This window comes from Pygocentrus nattereri, chromosome 23 (assembly GCF_015220715.1).
Source record: "Pygocentrus nattereri isolate fPygNat1 chromosome 23, fPygNat1.pri, whole genome shotgun sequence".
Taxonomy (NCBI): domain Eukaryota; kingdom Metazoa; phylum Chordata; class Actinopteri; order Characiformes; family Serrasalmidae; genus Pygocentrus; species Pygocentrus nattereri.
The window spans coordinates 19,523,958-19,540,732 of record NC_051233.1 but is presented as its reverse complement, the minus strand read 5'-3'; the positions used below and the strand labels follow the sequence as shown (position 1 = coordinate 19,540,732).

General features: G+C 36.1%; 1 protein-coding gene across 2 annotated transcripts in view; it reads right to left on the bottom strand.

The window, feature by feature from the left end:
• Positions 1-2,471: 2,471 nt before the first annotated feature.
• zmp:0000000846 (tenascin) overlaps positions 2,472-16,775 on the bottom strand; it is an 81,416-nt gene continuing 67,112 nt past the window's right edge. For both annotated transcript variants that reach the window (XM_037533132.1, XM_037533131.1), the window contains 7 exons: positions 13,914-14,044; positions 12,845-12,989; positions 11,275-11,426; positions 10,496-10,592; positions 9,303-9,464; positions 5,570-5,733; positions 2,472-5,466 (listed from right to left, as the gene is read on the bottom strand). In XM_037533132.1, coding sequence (XP_037389029.1) covers positions 5,356-5,466; positions 5,570-5,733; positions 9,303-9,464; positions 10,496-10,592; positions 11,275-11,426; positions 12,845-12,989; positions 13,914-14,044 — 962 coding nt within the window. In that variant the 3' untranslated portion in view covers positions 2,472-5,355. The remainder of the gene's footprint in view (positions 5,467-5,569; positions 5,734-9,302; positions 9,465-10,495; positions 10,593-11,274; positions 11,427-12,844; positions 12,990-13,913; positions 14,045-16,775) is intronic.

The following is a 16,775-nucleotide window of genomic DNA, read 5'->3' as shown; positions in this document are numbered from 1 at the left end:
ATCAGCTCCACTTACTATATAGGTGCACTTTGTAGTTCTTCAGTTACAGACTGTAGTCCATCTGTTTCTCTGCATACTTTGTTAGCCCCTTTCACTCTGTTCTTCAATGGTCAGGACCACCACAGAGCAGGTACTATTTGGTTGGTGGAGCATTCTCAGCACTGGAGTGACAGTGATATGGTGGTGTGCTGGTATGAGTTGATCTGACACGGAAGAGCTGCTGGAGTTTTAAAGCACTGTGTCCACTTACTGTCCATTCTATTAGACACTCCTACCTTGTCAGTCCTCCTTATAGATGAAAAATCAGAAACAATAGCTAATCTACTGCTGCACAGTTTGTGCTGGTCATCCTCTAGTCTTTCATCAGTGGTCACAGGACGCTGCCCACAGGGCTGAATGTTTTTGGTTGGTGGACTATTCTCAGTCCAGTGGTGTTTAAAAACTGCAGCATCACTGCTGTGTTTGATCCACTCAGACCAGCGCAACACACACTAATACACCACCACCACATCAGTGATGAAATAGACAATAAGTGTAGAAACAAAGAGGTGTTCCTAATAAAGCATATGTCAAGAATGGCAACTTATTTGTATACACACACACACACACACACACACTGTGTTTAAATTATGCAGAAAAATAAAAATGGACAAAAACGGAAATGTTTTTTTCTTCAGTCAGCAACCATAGGTTTAGGATTTTATTACTCTGACTAAACAATATTTCACAGTACAGCAGAAGTGCCAGTCAGAGAACTTGGTCCTTGAGTCACACTGTACACAAACAAAAGTATTTTCACTGTAAGGCTGTATAATCTTTTTTCTTTTTTTTATTGATCGTAATATTATCATCAATATCATTAGATATAAAACTCCATACTTGGTTCTTGAGCTACACTGTAAAAAATTAAAATATTTCACTGTCAAAGTATTATAAAACGTAATGGAAAAAAGTTAAATTAAAGTAAATACACATACTGTATTTTAACACAGCAGTTGTTAATTTACAGAATTACAATGTATATTCACATAAACAAATGATCCCCTTTATTTCACAGACCTTTGTGTTTATTTTAAAGATTATAGTAAATACTTTTAAAATAACTAGTTGAATAACTAATGAAACTGCTGAATTACAGTAAAAGGCAGCATTTCTAAGAAATACTTTTTTTATCATTGAAAAAACATGCTTTTACCTTTAATTAAAGGCTTTATTTTACTTAATTTTGGCAGTTAAAAAAGTTTACAGTGTAACATTTTAGCCAAAATCTGCAGTATCAATGATTATATTGCTTATATTGTTTATTTTGACAACTTCTTTATTTCTCTAATCTACATTACACATTTTAAACCATCACTTGGCCTGCTCAGATTGGGGACCCACTGCAGAATTTATTACCTGAATTAAAATTCAGCTGCGATGCCTGTCCAGTTCCAGAAGGGGGCACCAGAGCTATTTATAGTGGTTTGATGTGAAATGCTCCATTCTAGAGAAACTTAGGTGTTAGAAGCTGTAGCGATGTGAACGAGAAGTCTGAAAAGTTTAATGCCTCTAAAAGTAAATCACTGTAAGTTATTATGTCAAATGATTATGCCTGCGAGTTAGTTCAATGATTTTATGAAGGTTTTGGCCTAAAATCTATTTTTTCAAATTGTTCATGCCAGAGATACAATTTATTTACTGATTTTAACATACTGGGAAAAAATAATACACAAAATGGACTGTTTTATGTTAAACTCAGCAAATGAACAGAACTTATGCAGTAAAATGTAAGTGTCCCAGCTAGAATCTGTTCTAAAACATTCTCAGAATGTTACACACATACTCTATTAATGTTTTCAATGGTAATTTTTTTGTTCTTCTAAAACATCATCATCAATGATCTATCAATCTGTGGCACCGACAAAATCCTCAAAATATCTCTGAATGTTGCAGGTAAAACATTAGGTCTTAGTTAACATGCAACCATATAGGAACATGATTTTAAATCATAACCATCTTTAAAATGTTTTTTAAACATTAGTTTAAAATGTTATCTTTAAACATTATTAGAACTTGTAGGTAACGTCTGCCAAAGTTATGTGAATGCCCACTGCTAGCTGAGCTGTTATCTGTAGCGGATGTATTAATTTATTTTCACTCATAAAATCAACAAGACATAATTGGGCCAATACACTTAATTTTTGGGATATACCACAACCAGCAACACTATATGTAAAACTCAAAAGATGTGTAGGTTCACTGGTGGTTTTGGAAAGTAAATCAAATATCATTCAGGCTGGTTTGATGTGAAATGCTCCTTTCTAGAGAAACTTGCTGAGTCAGAATTATTCATAGTGGTGGTGATAGAAACCAGACCTTCAGTATTTAATGACTCTAAAAGTTACTCCACAGAATTTTTTTATATTAGAAAAATGTCTGAGTTTTTTTAAAGGCTTATAATGCATAATTATTTCAAAAGAAATGTTTATTTATTTGTTTTTGTTTCGTTGGTGTCGATTCATAGCAGATACAAAGTGTGACGCTATAGGCTTTGTGGTCGTAACACAACAATAACAACAACAGTGACAATGATAACCATTATATACATGACAGAAATTTGCCAAATTTACAAACAAATTTTATTGTAACAAAGAAACTTAATTTTACCTCATTATCTATTCAATTTCAGGAGCAACTGTGCAGAGTATGTAAGAATGTTACATTTGTAGTATTGTGGTTGAATCATACTCCAAATTATATTTTACAAGTTCAATTTTACACATTTCACTAGTAAGAATACATTTAAGAAGTGTAGGAAGATAAAAGATCAAACAGTTCAGTCAATACAAAGGAATTAGAGGTTCTTTTGTTTAAAAAATAAACATAAAACATTCAGTTTTGGTTGGCTGAATAATGGCATGCGCAAAATGTTAGAAGGATGTACTAGTAAATTTATGAATGCTGAAATACACACAACTCTGCTACATATATAGGCTGAAGTAGTAGCAAATTACAGACCCCAAAAATGAGAACTGTTAAATATTCACCCGTTACATTTCAAACAAGACATTTATATGTGGATTTAAAGATTGTTTGGTATTATTGAGATTTGCATTTACTATTTAAATATTTTAAGACTAAGTATTTTAAATTGTTCTTTTGTTCTTATGTTTAAAAAACTACTTAATAAATGCTCATACAACTTTGTTTTATTGTAAAGCTGCTACATGAGTGCAAGAAAATCCAATAAAATGTTTAGAATTATGTTTTATGTCTGAAAGTGCAAACACATTGCCAAAAACAGAAAACATTGAATTGTAAACTTTTACAGATCAATCTTTTACAGCTATTTATTTGAAAACAGCAAGTGTACCATATTGGCAATATTGATTTTTGTAAATATAAGCTACTTGCAATTTGATTCCTGCAACACATTCCAAAAAAAAAGTTTGTACAGGTAACGAATGACTAGGAAGTTTGTGGTATGATCAAAATATACCTGTTTCGGAACTTTCCACAAGTAAACAGGTGAACAAGTAACAGATGATGCTATGCATACAGAATGAGCATGGACAAAAGGCTCAGTCGCTACTTTATGGTTATGTGGTTATATTTATTACAAATGCATGTTGGTTTTTAATGCAGTGCTGTCTGAGCGATAGAAGAACATAAATGATCAATTTTGTATAGTAATTAGGAAAGCCCTGATCAGAAAAGACAGCTCATCATTGCATCTACAAATTTAAGTTAAGCCTCTGCTGTGCAAAGTGGAAGCCATGAGTTTTCATCAACAACATCCAGAAACGCCACCAACTTCTCTGGGCTAAAGTTTATCTGAGATGGATTCATGCTCAGTGACAATAAGGGCTGTGGTTTGATGAGTCCACCTTTGAAATTGCTTTTGGAAGAATTGGATGTTATGGCCTCTGGGCCAAAAAGGAAAAGGACATCCCAATTGTTACCAATACAAAATTCAAAAGCAAGCGTCTAACATGGTATGTTGCCAAGTTAGTGCCAATTGCATGAGTAACTTGCACACCTTTAACCCTCCTGTCCTCTTTACCTCCCGCCCGTTACTTTAGTGTTCCCGGTGAAAATTGACCAGTCTGTTTTTACTGCTCTTAAATTAGCACAAAAAACATTTTTCACCACCATATTTTTATTCAACATTCTTTAGCTGTGAACAATGTCTCAAAGTAGTAAATAGAGTGAGTGAGTTGGGGTGGTGTGTATGAGGATGTTTTCTGTCTGATGGATGAATATAGACTGGATACCCATTCATTTCCTATGGCGGTCACTTTTGACCGGGAACACCACAGGTGTAACAACTGATTGATTAAACACTCAATTACAAAATTCAATGAAAGAGGTGATCATCACTTTTATATGTTCAAGTGCATAGTGTGGAGGATATCATAAGGCCTTGATCCAATCAGATGTAAAACACAATATTTATGAGTGTTTTAAGTTGTAAATCGGTCAGATTTGACCCGAACACTACAGGAAGGTTAAAGCTGAGGGGATACATAGGCAGTATGTGCTGCTGTTTAGACAACATATTTTTCTGCTTAATTCTGTAAGACAATGCTAAGCCATATTCTGCACATTTTACTATAGCATTTACAATATGAAGAGTGCAGGTGCTAGACTGGCCTGCCTGCAAACCAGATCTATCTTCCTTTGAAAACGTGGGGCACATTATACAGCACTATTTATGACAGCTGAGGTTTTGTATCCACCAAAAATGGGGAAAAAATCCACTTTCACAACTACAACAATAGGAGTCCTCAGGTCCCAAATGATTACTGAACGTTCTTAAAAGGAAATGTGATGTAACGCAACAGTAAACCTGCTCCTTTCCCAACTTCTTTGGAATGTGTTGCAGCATCAAATTGGTTGAAACACTAAATATCTTGTCTTTGTATTGTTTTCAATTGAGTACAAATTCAAATAATTGCTTTCTGTTATTATTCAAATTTTGTTAGCTGGGGTTTAACTAGATTACTATTAAAAACCCTTAAGCTATAAAAAACATACTAGAGGAAAAAAAGTGGAATAATTTGTCTTGTTTCCCTTTTTTAGTTAGAAAACAGATTAAATGAAAATAAAAGACTGTGCTATTTTCTGTAAAAGGACACTCATAACAACAACCAAAAGAAATATTTCTTTAAGTAGCCATTAGTAAAATAAAATTACATACAAAACATATGTGCCAGGTCAGGACAAGTCCCATTGCAATCAATTATTGTTATTATTGTGGCATGAAAAGCCTTAAAAGAAGTAAAAGAGCAACACTATCATTCACCGTTTTAATAAAGTTATCTCTGTGTCTGGTTATTGGCCCTGTAAATCAACTGAGTTTCGTGATAAAGTCTATGACCGTTTCCGCCTGCCTTCCAAGTTCCGGAAGTTGACTGGTCGAATCTTCATCTCTGCGAATGGAATTGAATGCTCATGGCCTTTCCAGTGGAACCAGTTTATGCCCTGTACAAATGAACACAAAGTACATATTCATAACAACAAATTAAACCAGATATCAGATATCTTTTATAAACAATCATAATATATAATCCATACACATTCTCACCTTGCTGTGGCTGTTATCGCCATATCGTCCCATAAGGTTAACACGATGGCAGTTTTTGTACCAGAAAGCACCTTTATAGGATAGTGCGCAGTTTGTAACAGCGATGTCATTGTCATTGTCATGGGTGGAGAAGGGTCTGTTCTGATGATAGGTCATAGAGTCACCTTGGGGAGAGATGGAAATGGGAAAAAAGAGTTAAAAGAATGTTCTTTAAGAGAATCCCCAAACCACCAACCAGTTTTAATATAATTAGTTTATTTCACACATCCCTCAGGCTCAGAGGTTTCTAGAGACTCCATCTCCCAGAATCCTCAGAGGGATCACATGATTCTCAATCTTCCATCCTGCTTCAATTACCATTCTCAGTCACCTGAGTACTAACTGGTTACACCTGCTCTAAATAATTAGTTTAGTATAAAGGTCAGGGATTTTAGTCTGATTCGATGTGAGGTATTGCTTCTTGTTCAAGAGCTACTGAGTGGTCTTTCTTCTGATTATTGTGATTTTTTTTTTTTCCAGTTTTGGACTCTTTGGACCTTTGGACTTTGTTTGCCTGGTTATGTTTGTCTTTTTGTTTTTCTTGTCTTTACTGGATTTGACATTTGCCTGTTTTTTGACCACAATTTTGGATTACGACTCAAACATTAAAGCCTCACTCTCTTTTTTTCAACGCGAGCATCTGAGTTACTCTGCCACGTTACAGTTTGAAGTTTTTTTTGTTTTGTTTTGTTTTTTTACACAACATACAGTTTCAATTCAATTAAAATAATTATATTCCTTATGTTTGTGCAAGTCTTCTACCTAAAGCAGAGTTTAATCCTACCCATAAAGGCTCTGTGGGGTCGCACACAACTGATCACGTGTGCTCCTACTTTGAGGCCCTTTGTGGATAACACTGAACACTGCTGATCAAAAGTTTTTAACCTGAAAGTTCCACTATGTAAGATTTGGGGATTTGGACCTCTCTGGTGGAAATGTGCAATTGCATGTAACATATGGAAGAACATTTTCTAATGTCAGTTGAGCTTCAGACCCCTACCCCAGCAGATGCATCTGTGAGTGCAATGAAAGAGTATACTTGGTGAAAGACATTTGAGACTATAAAGGGTGACTTGCAGCAGTACAACGATACCCTATATTGTTGCATGTTTTTTGTCTCAGTAAGGCTACTTCAATAAATTTTAACAAAAAATCTTCCATAGTCCAGTTTCATTTTTGGAGTGGCAACTGAGAGTTCAGCAGATTCTAACAAGTTTTGCTCTGGGTCACCAATGTCACTGCAACAAGAGCCATAGATCCTTAAAATAAAACTTTAATAGTAGGCAGATGGCTGAAGGTGTCAAGTGGGTAGTAAATAGTTCTGTTTACACTACAGTTTTTAAAATAAAAAAAGGCCAAAAACAGGTCTTTGCATGATGCCATAGTACAACCACTTTTGGTTTAGAACCTTTAGAACCTTTGAATCAATAGTTCTTTGAAGAACTATGTTTGTAAGTTACATGTAAATGTTTGCACATATGTATTTTTTTTTGTAAGTAATCTACACATAATCTAAAGGTTCCAGAAAGAACTGCAAAACTGCTAAAGAAACATTATGTACATCTTTTAACAAACGTTGTTTGCACTCAATCTCTTTATGAAACAAAGAGATGTTGCAGTTGCAGGTAAGCAGAAGGGTGCTATGGTATCAATCAAAGAACCGTTTATGACAGTTTTTTTAAAGAAAGCACTTAAAAATTCTGACATTCACCAGGGTTCTCTTTTGTGGGCTTTGTTCTTAGTTAAGAACAAAATCTACTCACACTCAAGAGCACAAAGGTGCAGTTCTGTACTTGAAGAACACGTCATGAGTCTGACAGAGACTTTTTCTTAGGACCTTTCTTAAGAACAAATTCAACAAAAACTTAGGAAGATATGAGGCTCATTGTATTTCAGTTTCACTGCCAGACAGAAGTTCAGAAGGACTGTTCAAATGTTTGAAATCACCATTTTCAATTACATAAAACCAATTAGGTTATAAATATTTATATTAAATGATTAAAGATGTTATTCTTTTGCAGCATCACAGGTCTAAAACAGGTAGTGCGACTCTAAAGAGCCATAAGGTGCCCAGAATGAAGAACGGAGCCATAGAAGACAAGATTTTCCAGAGCAGAATGTTTGTCAAAAGTGGTGACCAAATCCTGAGGCAAAATTTAAATGTAGACAGCTAATTAAAATTATATTTTATTATTAGTTACCTTTCTTAAAAACAACCTCTTGTTGTTCCCAAAATACCTGAACATAATAAATTTACAAGCCCATTTCCAATAAAGTTGGGATGCTATGCAAAATGTAAAGAAAAACAAAATACAATGATTTCCATATCATTTATATTTCATTGAAAATAGTACAAAGACGACATATCAAATGTTGAAACTGAGAACATAGGGCAATTTGCCCCATTTGAATTTGATGCCAACAACAAATTCCAAAAAAGTTGGCATGAGGCAACCAATAGGCTTGTAAAGTTGTGTAATGACAAAAAAACACCTGTAGGATGATCAACATCTCAGTAACATGATTGGGAGTAAAAAGCATCCCAGAGAAGCTGAGTCTTTCAGAAGTAAACATGGGGAGGGGCCCAATCAAATAGTGCAACATTTCAAGAATAACATTTGTCAATGTAAATTAGAAAATAACTTTAGCATTTCTTCATCTACGGTACATAATAACATTAAAAGATTCAGAAAATCTGGGGAAATCTCTGTTTCTAAGGGACAAGGCAAGGTAGTGGAAATTACTGCATGGCTTCAGAAATACTTCTGAAAACCATGCTCTGTGAAACAGTCTTTCACTGCATCCACAAATGTAAGTTAAATCTCTAAAATGCAAAGAAGAAACCACATATAAATAGGATCCAGGAATGCTGCCACCTTCTCTGGGCCTGAGCTCATTTAAAATGGACTGAAGGGAAGTGGAAAAGTGTGCTGGGGTCCAACGAATCAACATTGGAAATTCTTTTTGGAAATCATGGATGCTGTGTTCTCTGGGACAAAGACCATTCGGCTCGTTATCAATGTGCAGCACAAAACTCTGTATTCATGATGGTATAGAGGTGCATTAGTGCCCAAGGAATGGGTGACATGCACATCTGTGAAGGCACCGTTAATGCTGAATAACATATATACATGTTTTGGCAACATATGCTGCCATCCAAATGACGTCTTTTTCAGGAAAGTTACCAGGTTTAGGATAAGGGAGAGGGTTAGGCTTAGGTTTTGGGTTGAGGTTAAGGTTAGGGTTGAAGATGGGCCTGGTTTGGGAATAGAGAAAATTAAGATGAATTAAATGGATATTTAGTTTAATAAAGGTTAAATGCAAGACAAGCATCTACAAAGTATCTAGAGTGGTCTATCCACATTAAGTGATACCAAATTATTAACATGGCAAATGATCCAAACGTTTGCATAGTATTGCACAATGATAAGTTAACATTACACTTCTTCTCAAACTTTTGCTAATGCTCCAGTGATTATTTCAATGAGGTAACAATACTTGTATTCAAGCATCTTTGCCCACTTACAAACAGCAATTATTTAAAGATTAGCACCAAAAATGTATTGAGTAAGGAACGGAACACAGTTCTGCTGAAACACAGTCCTACGGTTAACATATAGCAATAGCAGAAAAGTGGACAGATTACAACAGTACAAAATGATTTAGCAATACTGAACAGAAGCACTATTCCTACCTGCAGTGCCACTGTAGGCACCAATCTGGACCTTATATCGACTGCGGGGTTCTGAAATAAAGAATTTGTCATATTGTGCATAAACCGACTCCTGGCCATCTCTCAGGTCCACTCGGAGCTCATACTGGCCTGATGCTGTAATTTTGTGGAGGTTGCTGAGTCCTGGTAGGAGGGAGCAGAGAAAGAAAAAATAACACAGTGACTCAACATCTTTCTGAAGGGTCAACTTACAGGACTCTGAACAAATATATCTAAACAGTGGGGCAGTGAATAACCACATTATGTGTGTATGAATGCACTGATTAAAAAGAAAAGTGCAATTCCTGAAGCAACTGCAAAGTGATTCTCTAGCATAGTATATTCCCAGTATTGCTAGTCACTACTATTTAGTGCTACCGTCACTAAATGGTTGTTATGGTGTTCTAAATGGTTGTCAGGAGATTGCTAAGCAAGATGTGTAGTATTCTGAGTGTTTCTAAAGGTGTTTCTAGTTGGTTTCTGTTTTATTCTGGTATTTTGGGAGGTTGCTTTGTTATTACTAAGTGGTTAGTATGGGGTTGTAGGTGGTTGCTAGGGTGTTGGTTGTTGGTTGGTGTGGTATCTCAGGCAGTTGCTAGGTAGTTGATAAAGTGTTCCAGGTTGTTGCTAGGGTTTTGCCAACTTGTTGCTACCCTATTCACGGTAGTTGATATTAATATACGTGTTGCTAGGGCATTGCCAGGTGTTTAACAAGGGTAAACTATGTGTTTTCTAGGGTCTTGCTAGTTGGTTACTGTAGCAACCTATGCAAAATTATTTCCTTGTTTAATTTTACATAAGAAAGCTGGTGTTTGAAAAGGACAGAATTATAAGGGATCCAGAATAAAATGGCTGAAGGTGTAAAAAATGTCTACATTAAATGCAATATTTGCACTAAACCCATTCTTCTACAAACATCAAAATATCTGTATTGTGGTCCTTTTACACAAGATACAGCCCTAAGATCGCATAGTAACCCTTCACTCAATAAACCACTCAATAAAAAACCAAGTACTGATTTGTCCTTTCTATGCAGAACAAACTTTGCCCATTTTTAACACTATTTATCACATGGTGTTTACATTTTGCAGCCTGCGTTTATATAGATTTAACATAAGTTCATTTGAAAAGGATGCCCTTCCATAATCATGTTCAGATGCAAAAAAATTACCCACCTAGCCAGAACTCATCATTCACATCACCAAATCCACTGGTATAATTTTTCCAGTTCCTGTAGAAGTCAACATTTCCATTCTGACGTCTCAGGAACACCTACAAAAGATTGAGACCACTCCAACAAGTAAGGGAATCCAGTTTCATCAAAATACAGCTAATTTGCACTGCTTATTTTAAAAACATTAAAGCTTTTAAAGCATCATGCTCATATCACTGACCCTTTGAGAACTGAAAACTCCTATTTCAATCTGAATCTGCACTTGGGGAGAGTTCCCACACTGTGGAAGACATCATGCATCACTCCAGTACCCAAGAGGGGGCGACCCAGTGAATTCAATGACTTCAGGCCTGGTGCTCTAACATCTAACATTTCATGAAGACACTGGACCACCTTCTTCTACATCTTCTCAGACCCCAGGTTTGACACGCAACAGACCCCCTGCAGTTCGTGTACAGGGAGAAAGTAGGGGTGAAGGATGCCATGCTATACCTATAACTCTTATCTGGACAAGGGTGGTTGTGCTGTAAGAGTCATGTTCTTTGATTTTTCCAGTGCCTTTAATACAATTCAGCCCCTTCAGATCTTACAGCAAAGTAAGAATTTCATTGTACAGTGCAACTGCCTGTTCTGTGTGCTGGGGAAGAAGCATAAAAAGGAGAGACGAGATGCGACTGGACAAGCTGATCTATCTATCTGTCTGTCTATCTGTCTGTCTGTCTATTTGTCTGTCTATTTGCTTTAGAATCAGATAGTCACTATTGTTGTGACACTACTCACCACCCAGCCACCTCCGTCAGTGGCCATGTCACAGTAGACCTGCACTGGCAGCTTCTCATCTCCACCAGGATAGATGGTGTATGAACCTGAGGTGATCTCTCCATTCATCAGAGCTTGTGAACAGTCCTTTGGATTCTTGTAGAGCACTCCAACTATGCACACAATTTGGGAGAAAAAGGAAGGAAATATAATTGAAAAGATAAACATGTATGATAATAAATGGCCATGCTAACATATCTGTTAGGCCTGTCCAGTCAATCAAAGATTTCCATGAAAAAAAATGAAGCAAAACTTAAAATTTAAAATGACTATAAAATGTATAGTATGCATAGTCAGTTAAACTGACTGACCTGAGCTGAAATATTAACTAGTTATTCATTCACAACACTAAGAATAATATTTCATTTTAAAAGGCCAAAATGAGGTAACTGCCTTTGATTTTTCAACCTTTGAAAATGTAAGCTTTCAATCATTTTTCAAACTCACCTTTGCAAAGCATTGGCTTTACGTAACATTTCTATATTTCAGCCAAAATCTTAGAATGATTAATTTCTGCATACAATATTTGCAGTTAAACTTCGAGGTCATGTTTTCATGCTTTTGCATGCTAAAGCAGTACATGTCTCATTATTATACAAAAATGCAGTGCTATGACTCCTTCAGGACTAAAAAAAAAATAAAATGAAGTATTTAACATAGAAAGCATTAACATAAAGCATAATATGAAGAAACAGTAAAACTGTGAATAGAACATTGGAGACCCTGAAGCAGGAAGGAGTCTGACCCTACTGAACCCTACTCAGTCAGTGAACCCTCAGAATTCTTAATAAGGCTGATTATCTTTATATTTTTTGTGTCATGCTCTGTTTTTGAACTGTTTGTGGTTTGTAACTGTGGTTGTCTTCAGGGAGGAGGGAGGCATGCTCATCACTAGCATCCATGCCTGCTTCCTCATTGAGGCAGGTTTCAAGGCTAAACTCACTGGAAGAGGTTGACAGTAGTACCTTCCATGAATGAAATCAATGTAGTAAAGCCGTCAATCTATTATGGTCCCACAGACATAATCTCAGCTAGAATAAGCTGGTTGGTAGCTACTTTACTAGCTGCCTCATATTTTGTCAGTGGCTTGCTTCTCTTAGCTCTTCAGGGTTAATATGATGCAAAACTCATTGTCATTTTGAAAGTCTTACAAGTTTCTGACTGTTCAGAAAGGAATAGAATGTATAAGTACAGGGGCACAGGAAAGTTTCAGATGGCATTCTGCTGGGTCATATGACACCTCCCTGATGTTTGCTTCTGACATTAAAATGAAAGGTTTATGAAAGGTTTATATATATATATATTAGTTATTTTAAATAAATCTCATACTTCCTAATTTAAGGATATATCTATCATACATAAAACGTGTTTGAGTGAACTGGTAAACACCAATTAATAACTTTTTACAACAACCAACTTTTCATACCATTTATTTTTTTTGTAGAGCACTGTAATTCCTTTCTACTTCCTAAACAAATATAGGTCTCCAGAAAAAATGCAAAAGTATGTGAGAGAATGCAAATGAACTCACCAGTGATGAAATCAGTACTGACTTTCTGGCTCTGGTGATGGCTTCTGTCAGGCCCAGCAAAAGCTTGTAGTCTGACAGAGTACTCAGTGGAGCCAATGAGCTTGGGCAGCCTGTGTGAAGTCACTGAAGGGTCCAGAATCTCTTCCTGATTGAACAGACAGCAATTAGTGATTCACCAAGCTTGGCTTAATCAGGTTCTATAGTCTTTTGTTATTATACATTCAGAACTACTTGTGTGTAAACTGATTCTTATTATATTCACTTGTACTAGTACTTATTGTCAATGTGTTTAAATGAGCATCAGATGTATAAAGACTTACCAGCTTTCTAAAAGGCTTGAAAATATGACTAAAACTCCACAGTGGGTACTATGTGTTTAATTTGAATGGAATACTGAAATATCTATGACTGGTAAGAAAAATAAAATACAAGTGAGCAGAAGCTCACATACTGCCCTCTGGAGATAAAGTTTAACGCTTTGACAGATAAAAGATGCAAACATAGTGAAATGCACTGAATGGCATTGCAAATGTGCCATGATGACTAACAATTATAATATGAGTCAACATGCAGCAAAGGGATTGTGTCATATACACCGACCAGGCATAACATTATGACCATGTCCTTGTCATTATGTCCATGTCCCAAAACATTATGATTATGTCCTTGTTTCTCATTGCCCATTTTATCAGCTCCACCTTCTATATAGGTGCACTTTGTAGTTCTACAATTACAGAGTGTAGTCCATCGGTTTCTCTTATTTATTAGCCCTCTTTTACACTGTTATTCAGTGGTCAGGACCCAATGGACCCTCACAGAGCAGGTACTATTTGGGTGGTGGATCATTCTCGGTACTGCAGTAACATCGATGTGGCTTTGGTGTGTTAGTATGTGTTGTTCTAGCACAAGTGGATTAGACACAGCAATGCTGCTGGAGTTTTTAAACAATGAGCATAGAAACAAGAAGGTGGTCATGATGTTATACCTGATTGGTGTGTATACTTTTTCTGGTTCCTGCACAAGGGATCTGCAAATTAACTGACATGATAGACTGCAAAAAGGCACTCACCTTGATAGTGCCATCAGATGACTCAATGGTCAGCACATAGCCTTTGATGGGTGCCAATGGTGGCTTCCAGGTGAGAACAGCACTATCAGTCTGAATATTACTGACCACCAGATCCCGGGGAGGATCCACATCTTCAGAAAAATGATATTACAGTCAGAGGCAATGTTTAAGGAATGGTTATTCCATGCTTTATATCCAGTATGGTACTTGTTTATATGGAATGCAACATTTTTAGCAGTCACACCATCCTTTTACATTATGCTGTTCTGAATAATTGCAGGATTCATTCTCATAATGGCCTAGATCAATGGTTCACAATCACAATGCTCTGAATGCTTTTGCTTTTGGTCAACACACATGGTTAATATAATGTACCCTTATATAAAAAGGACCTCAAGATGCAATTGTAGACCTTGTAGTTTTAAAGAAACACTATGATCGATTATTTAAGGGAAAAGTGACTATTCCAAGATTTCTGCCTGTTGATTAGCACTATCCATCATAGGCTGCCAAAGGTATTGCTTTAAATTCCATTTAATACTGTGAATACAGTTGTGAATTCTATCAAAGCAACAAATCACACATAAGCAAATGGGCTTCAGCCTGCACTACTACAGATGTCAAACTACTCTTGTTTTCCGACTGGCGTCTTTGTTGGCAGTACTTGTTTTCTATGGTCCTGGAGAATCACCCTGCAGAGTTATGCTCCAATCCTAATCTATCACACCTGATCCAGGTAATGAGAGCCTTCAGGACCATCTGACTGTCCATCTGACGGATTCAACAAACCTGACTAGAATCAGTATTCTAATAGTAATCACACGATTTGCTCTTGCTGGAGTCACAGGAGTGGCACTTTTCTGTTTAAGTTCTGCATCAAGATTTACATTATCAAGATTACATCATCATCAATCGCATTATAGCCCTCTAAATCATAATCTAATCAAATCGTGAGGTGCCTAGAGATTCCTACCCCTAGCTCCCACTGCTCTACACACAACAGTATGCCACACTAGATGATATACATCAATGTAAGATGATGTTATTTGTGTAAAAGCACAGATTTCCAGTGAATTAGCTGATCAGTTGGTAATTACTGGTGGAAGTAGAGAACAGACCAAAAATTTATTCTGAACATCTACTTGCTTAGCCACACGTTGTTTAAGGCTGTAGTTCAGAGGTCACCAATAGGTACACTGTGGTCTGAGTCCCGACCCAGACACTGTCCTTTGCAGATCTGGAATTATAAGGAATAAACTATGGAGAATTATTATAATTTCGACAGGGTGGTCCAATCCTAATCAGCGTATCTTTTCTAGCCTTTGCGGTACTGGTTTAGCAGCCCAGGAAACTCACTGACCAACAGAGGTGGACGAAGTACACAAATCATGTACTTGAGTTAAAGTAAAGATACCCAAGGTAAAATATTACTCCAGTAAAAGTAGAAGTCCTTACTCTAGACCTCAGTTTGAGTAAAAGTACAAAAGTATTTGGCTTCAAATGTATTTAAGTATCAAAAGTAAAAGTACTAAAAGATTAATTATGGCTCTAATGTCCTGTTATCATTTTTGCAACAAGACTTCATGAACTCATTTTAGGTGAAAATACTCCAGTGTATCTCTTGATAAACAAATCTTTTAATAGAATGTCATTAATTAGTGACGCTGACGTCTATTAAAATGATCATAAGCACACAACACTGAAGGCAAACAGTTCCAATCAGGTAGAACCGAGTCGCTCTGAAATCACTTTTACAAACAAGCAAAGTTTCAGTTTCAAAGATTTCAAAGATTAATTTGTAAATTAGTTACAAGTTGAATAAAAACTGGCTTTAAACTCAGGTTCACAAATAAGGTTTCCTTTACTGTATTGATCTGTAGGTCTCTGTTCATAAACATAAACAAACCTAAACTAATTTACTACAAAATATATGAATTCAGAAAAAATGAAACATGCCAGTCACGACTGCATATGTGTACATATTTCTATATTGTGGTCTATTTACAGATTAGGTTATTTCCATCATTGGTGTTCTTGCTTTGCACTTCTTTTGTTTTGACATGTTATGTTTTTATACACACAAAAACCAAAAGGAATGACAGATTTCTCAAAATGTAGTGGAGTAAAAAGTAAGATATTTGACTTTGAAATGTAGTGGAGTGAAAGTCACCCAAAATGTAAATACTTCAGTAAAGTACAGATACAGAAAAAAACTACTTAAGTACAGTAACGAATTACATTTACTTAGTTACTGCCCACCACTGCTGACCAATCGCATGCGTGGCAAAAATAATATGTGGCGCTACTCAGCCAATCAGATCTGTGCATTACGATGAGCACTGAAACTCGAGTGAGTGATGCACACACAGGGGAGGGACAAGGTGTGAAACAGTGGGAGGAGAAGAAAGTGAGTCAGAGGGAAGTTGTTTCACATGGCGTGCTCTAAAAAGATAAAACTGACAATAAATGTTTTTGAAATATTAGTGAATTGTACTTAATTTGATTTGACATCCAGTTGTTGACTATACAAGATGTTGATTTACCTACTAGGTTGCTTCAGTAAACAGTATATGGCACTGAATCATAATGCAAGTTAGACATTTTGATGTTCCAGACATTTGCTTGAGGAAATTTTCTCTAACTGGGCCTTATTGAATTTTAATTAAACACTTCTGCTCTAGTTCTTTATTTAGACAGCAGGTGCAGCTATGGGGGTTTATCAAGCTCATCATGCCTTAATGAAAAGATTAATTAAATTATTATTACGAATACTGTGCATCAGTCTGGCGCAACTCTTAATGGAATAATTATTAAAAATAATTATTACCATATACTGTTAATAATTCACATAAACTGTCTTTT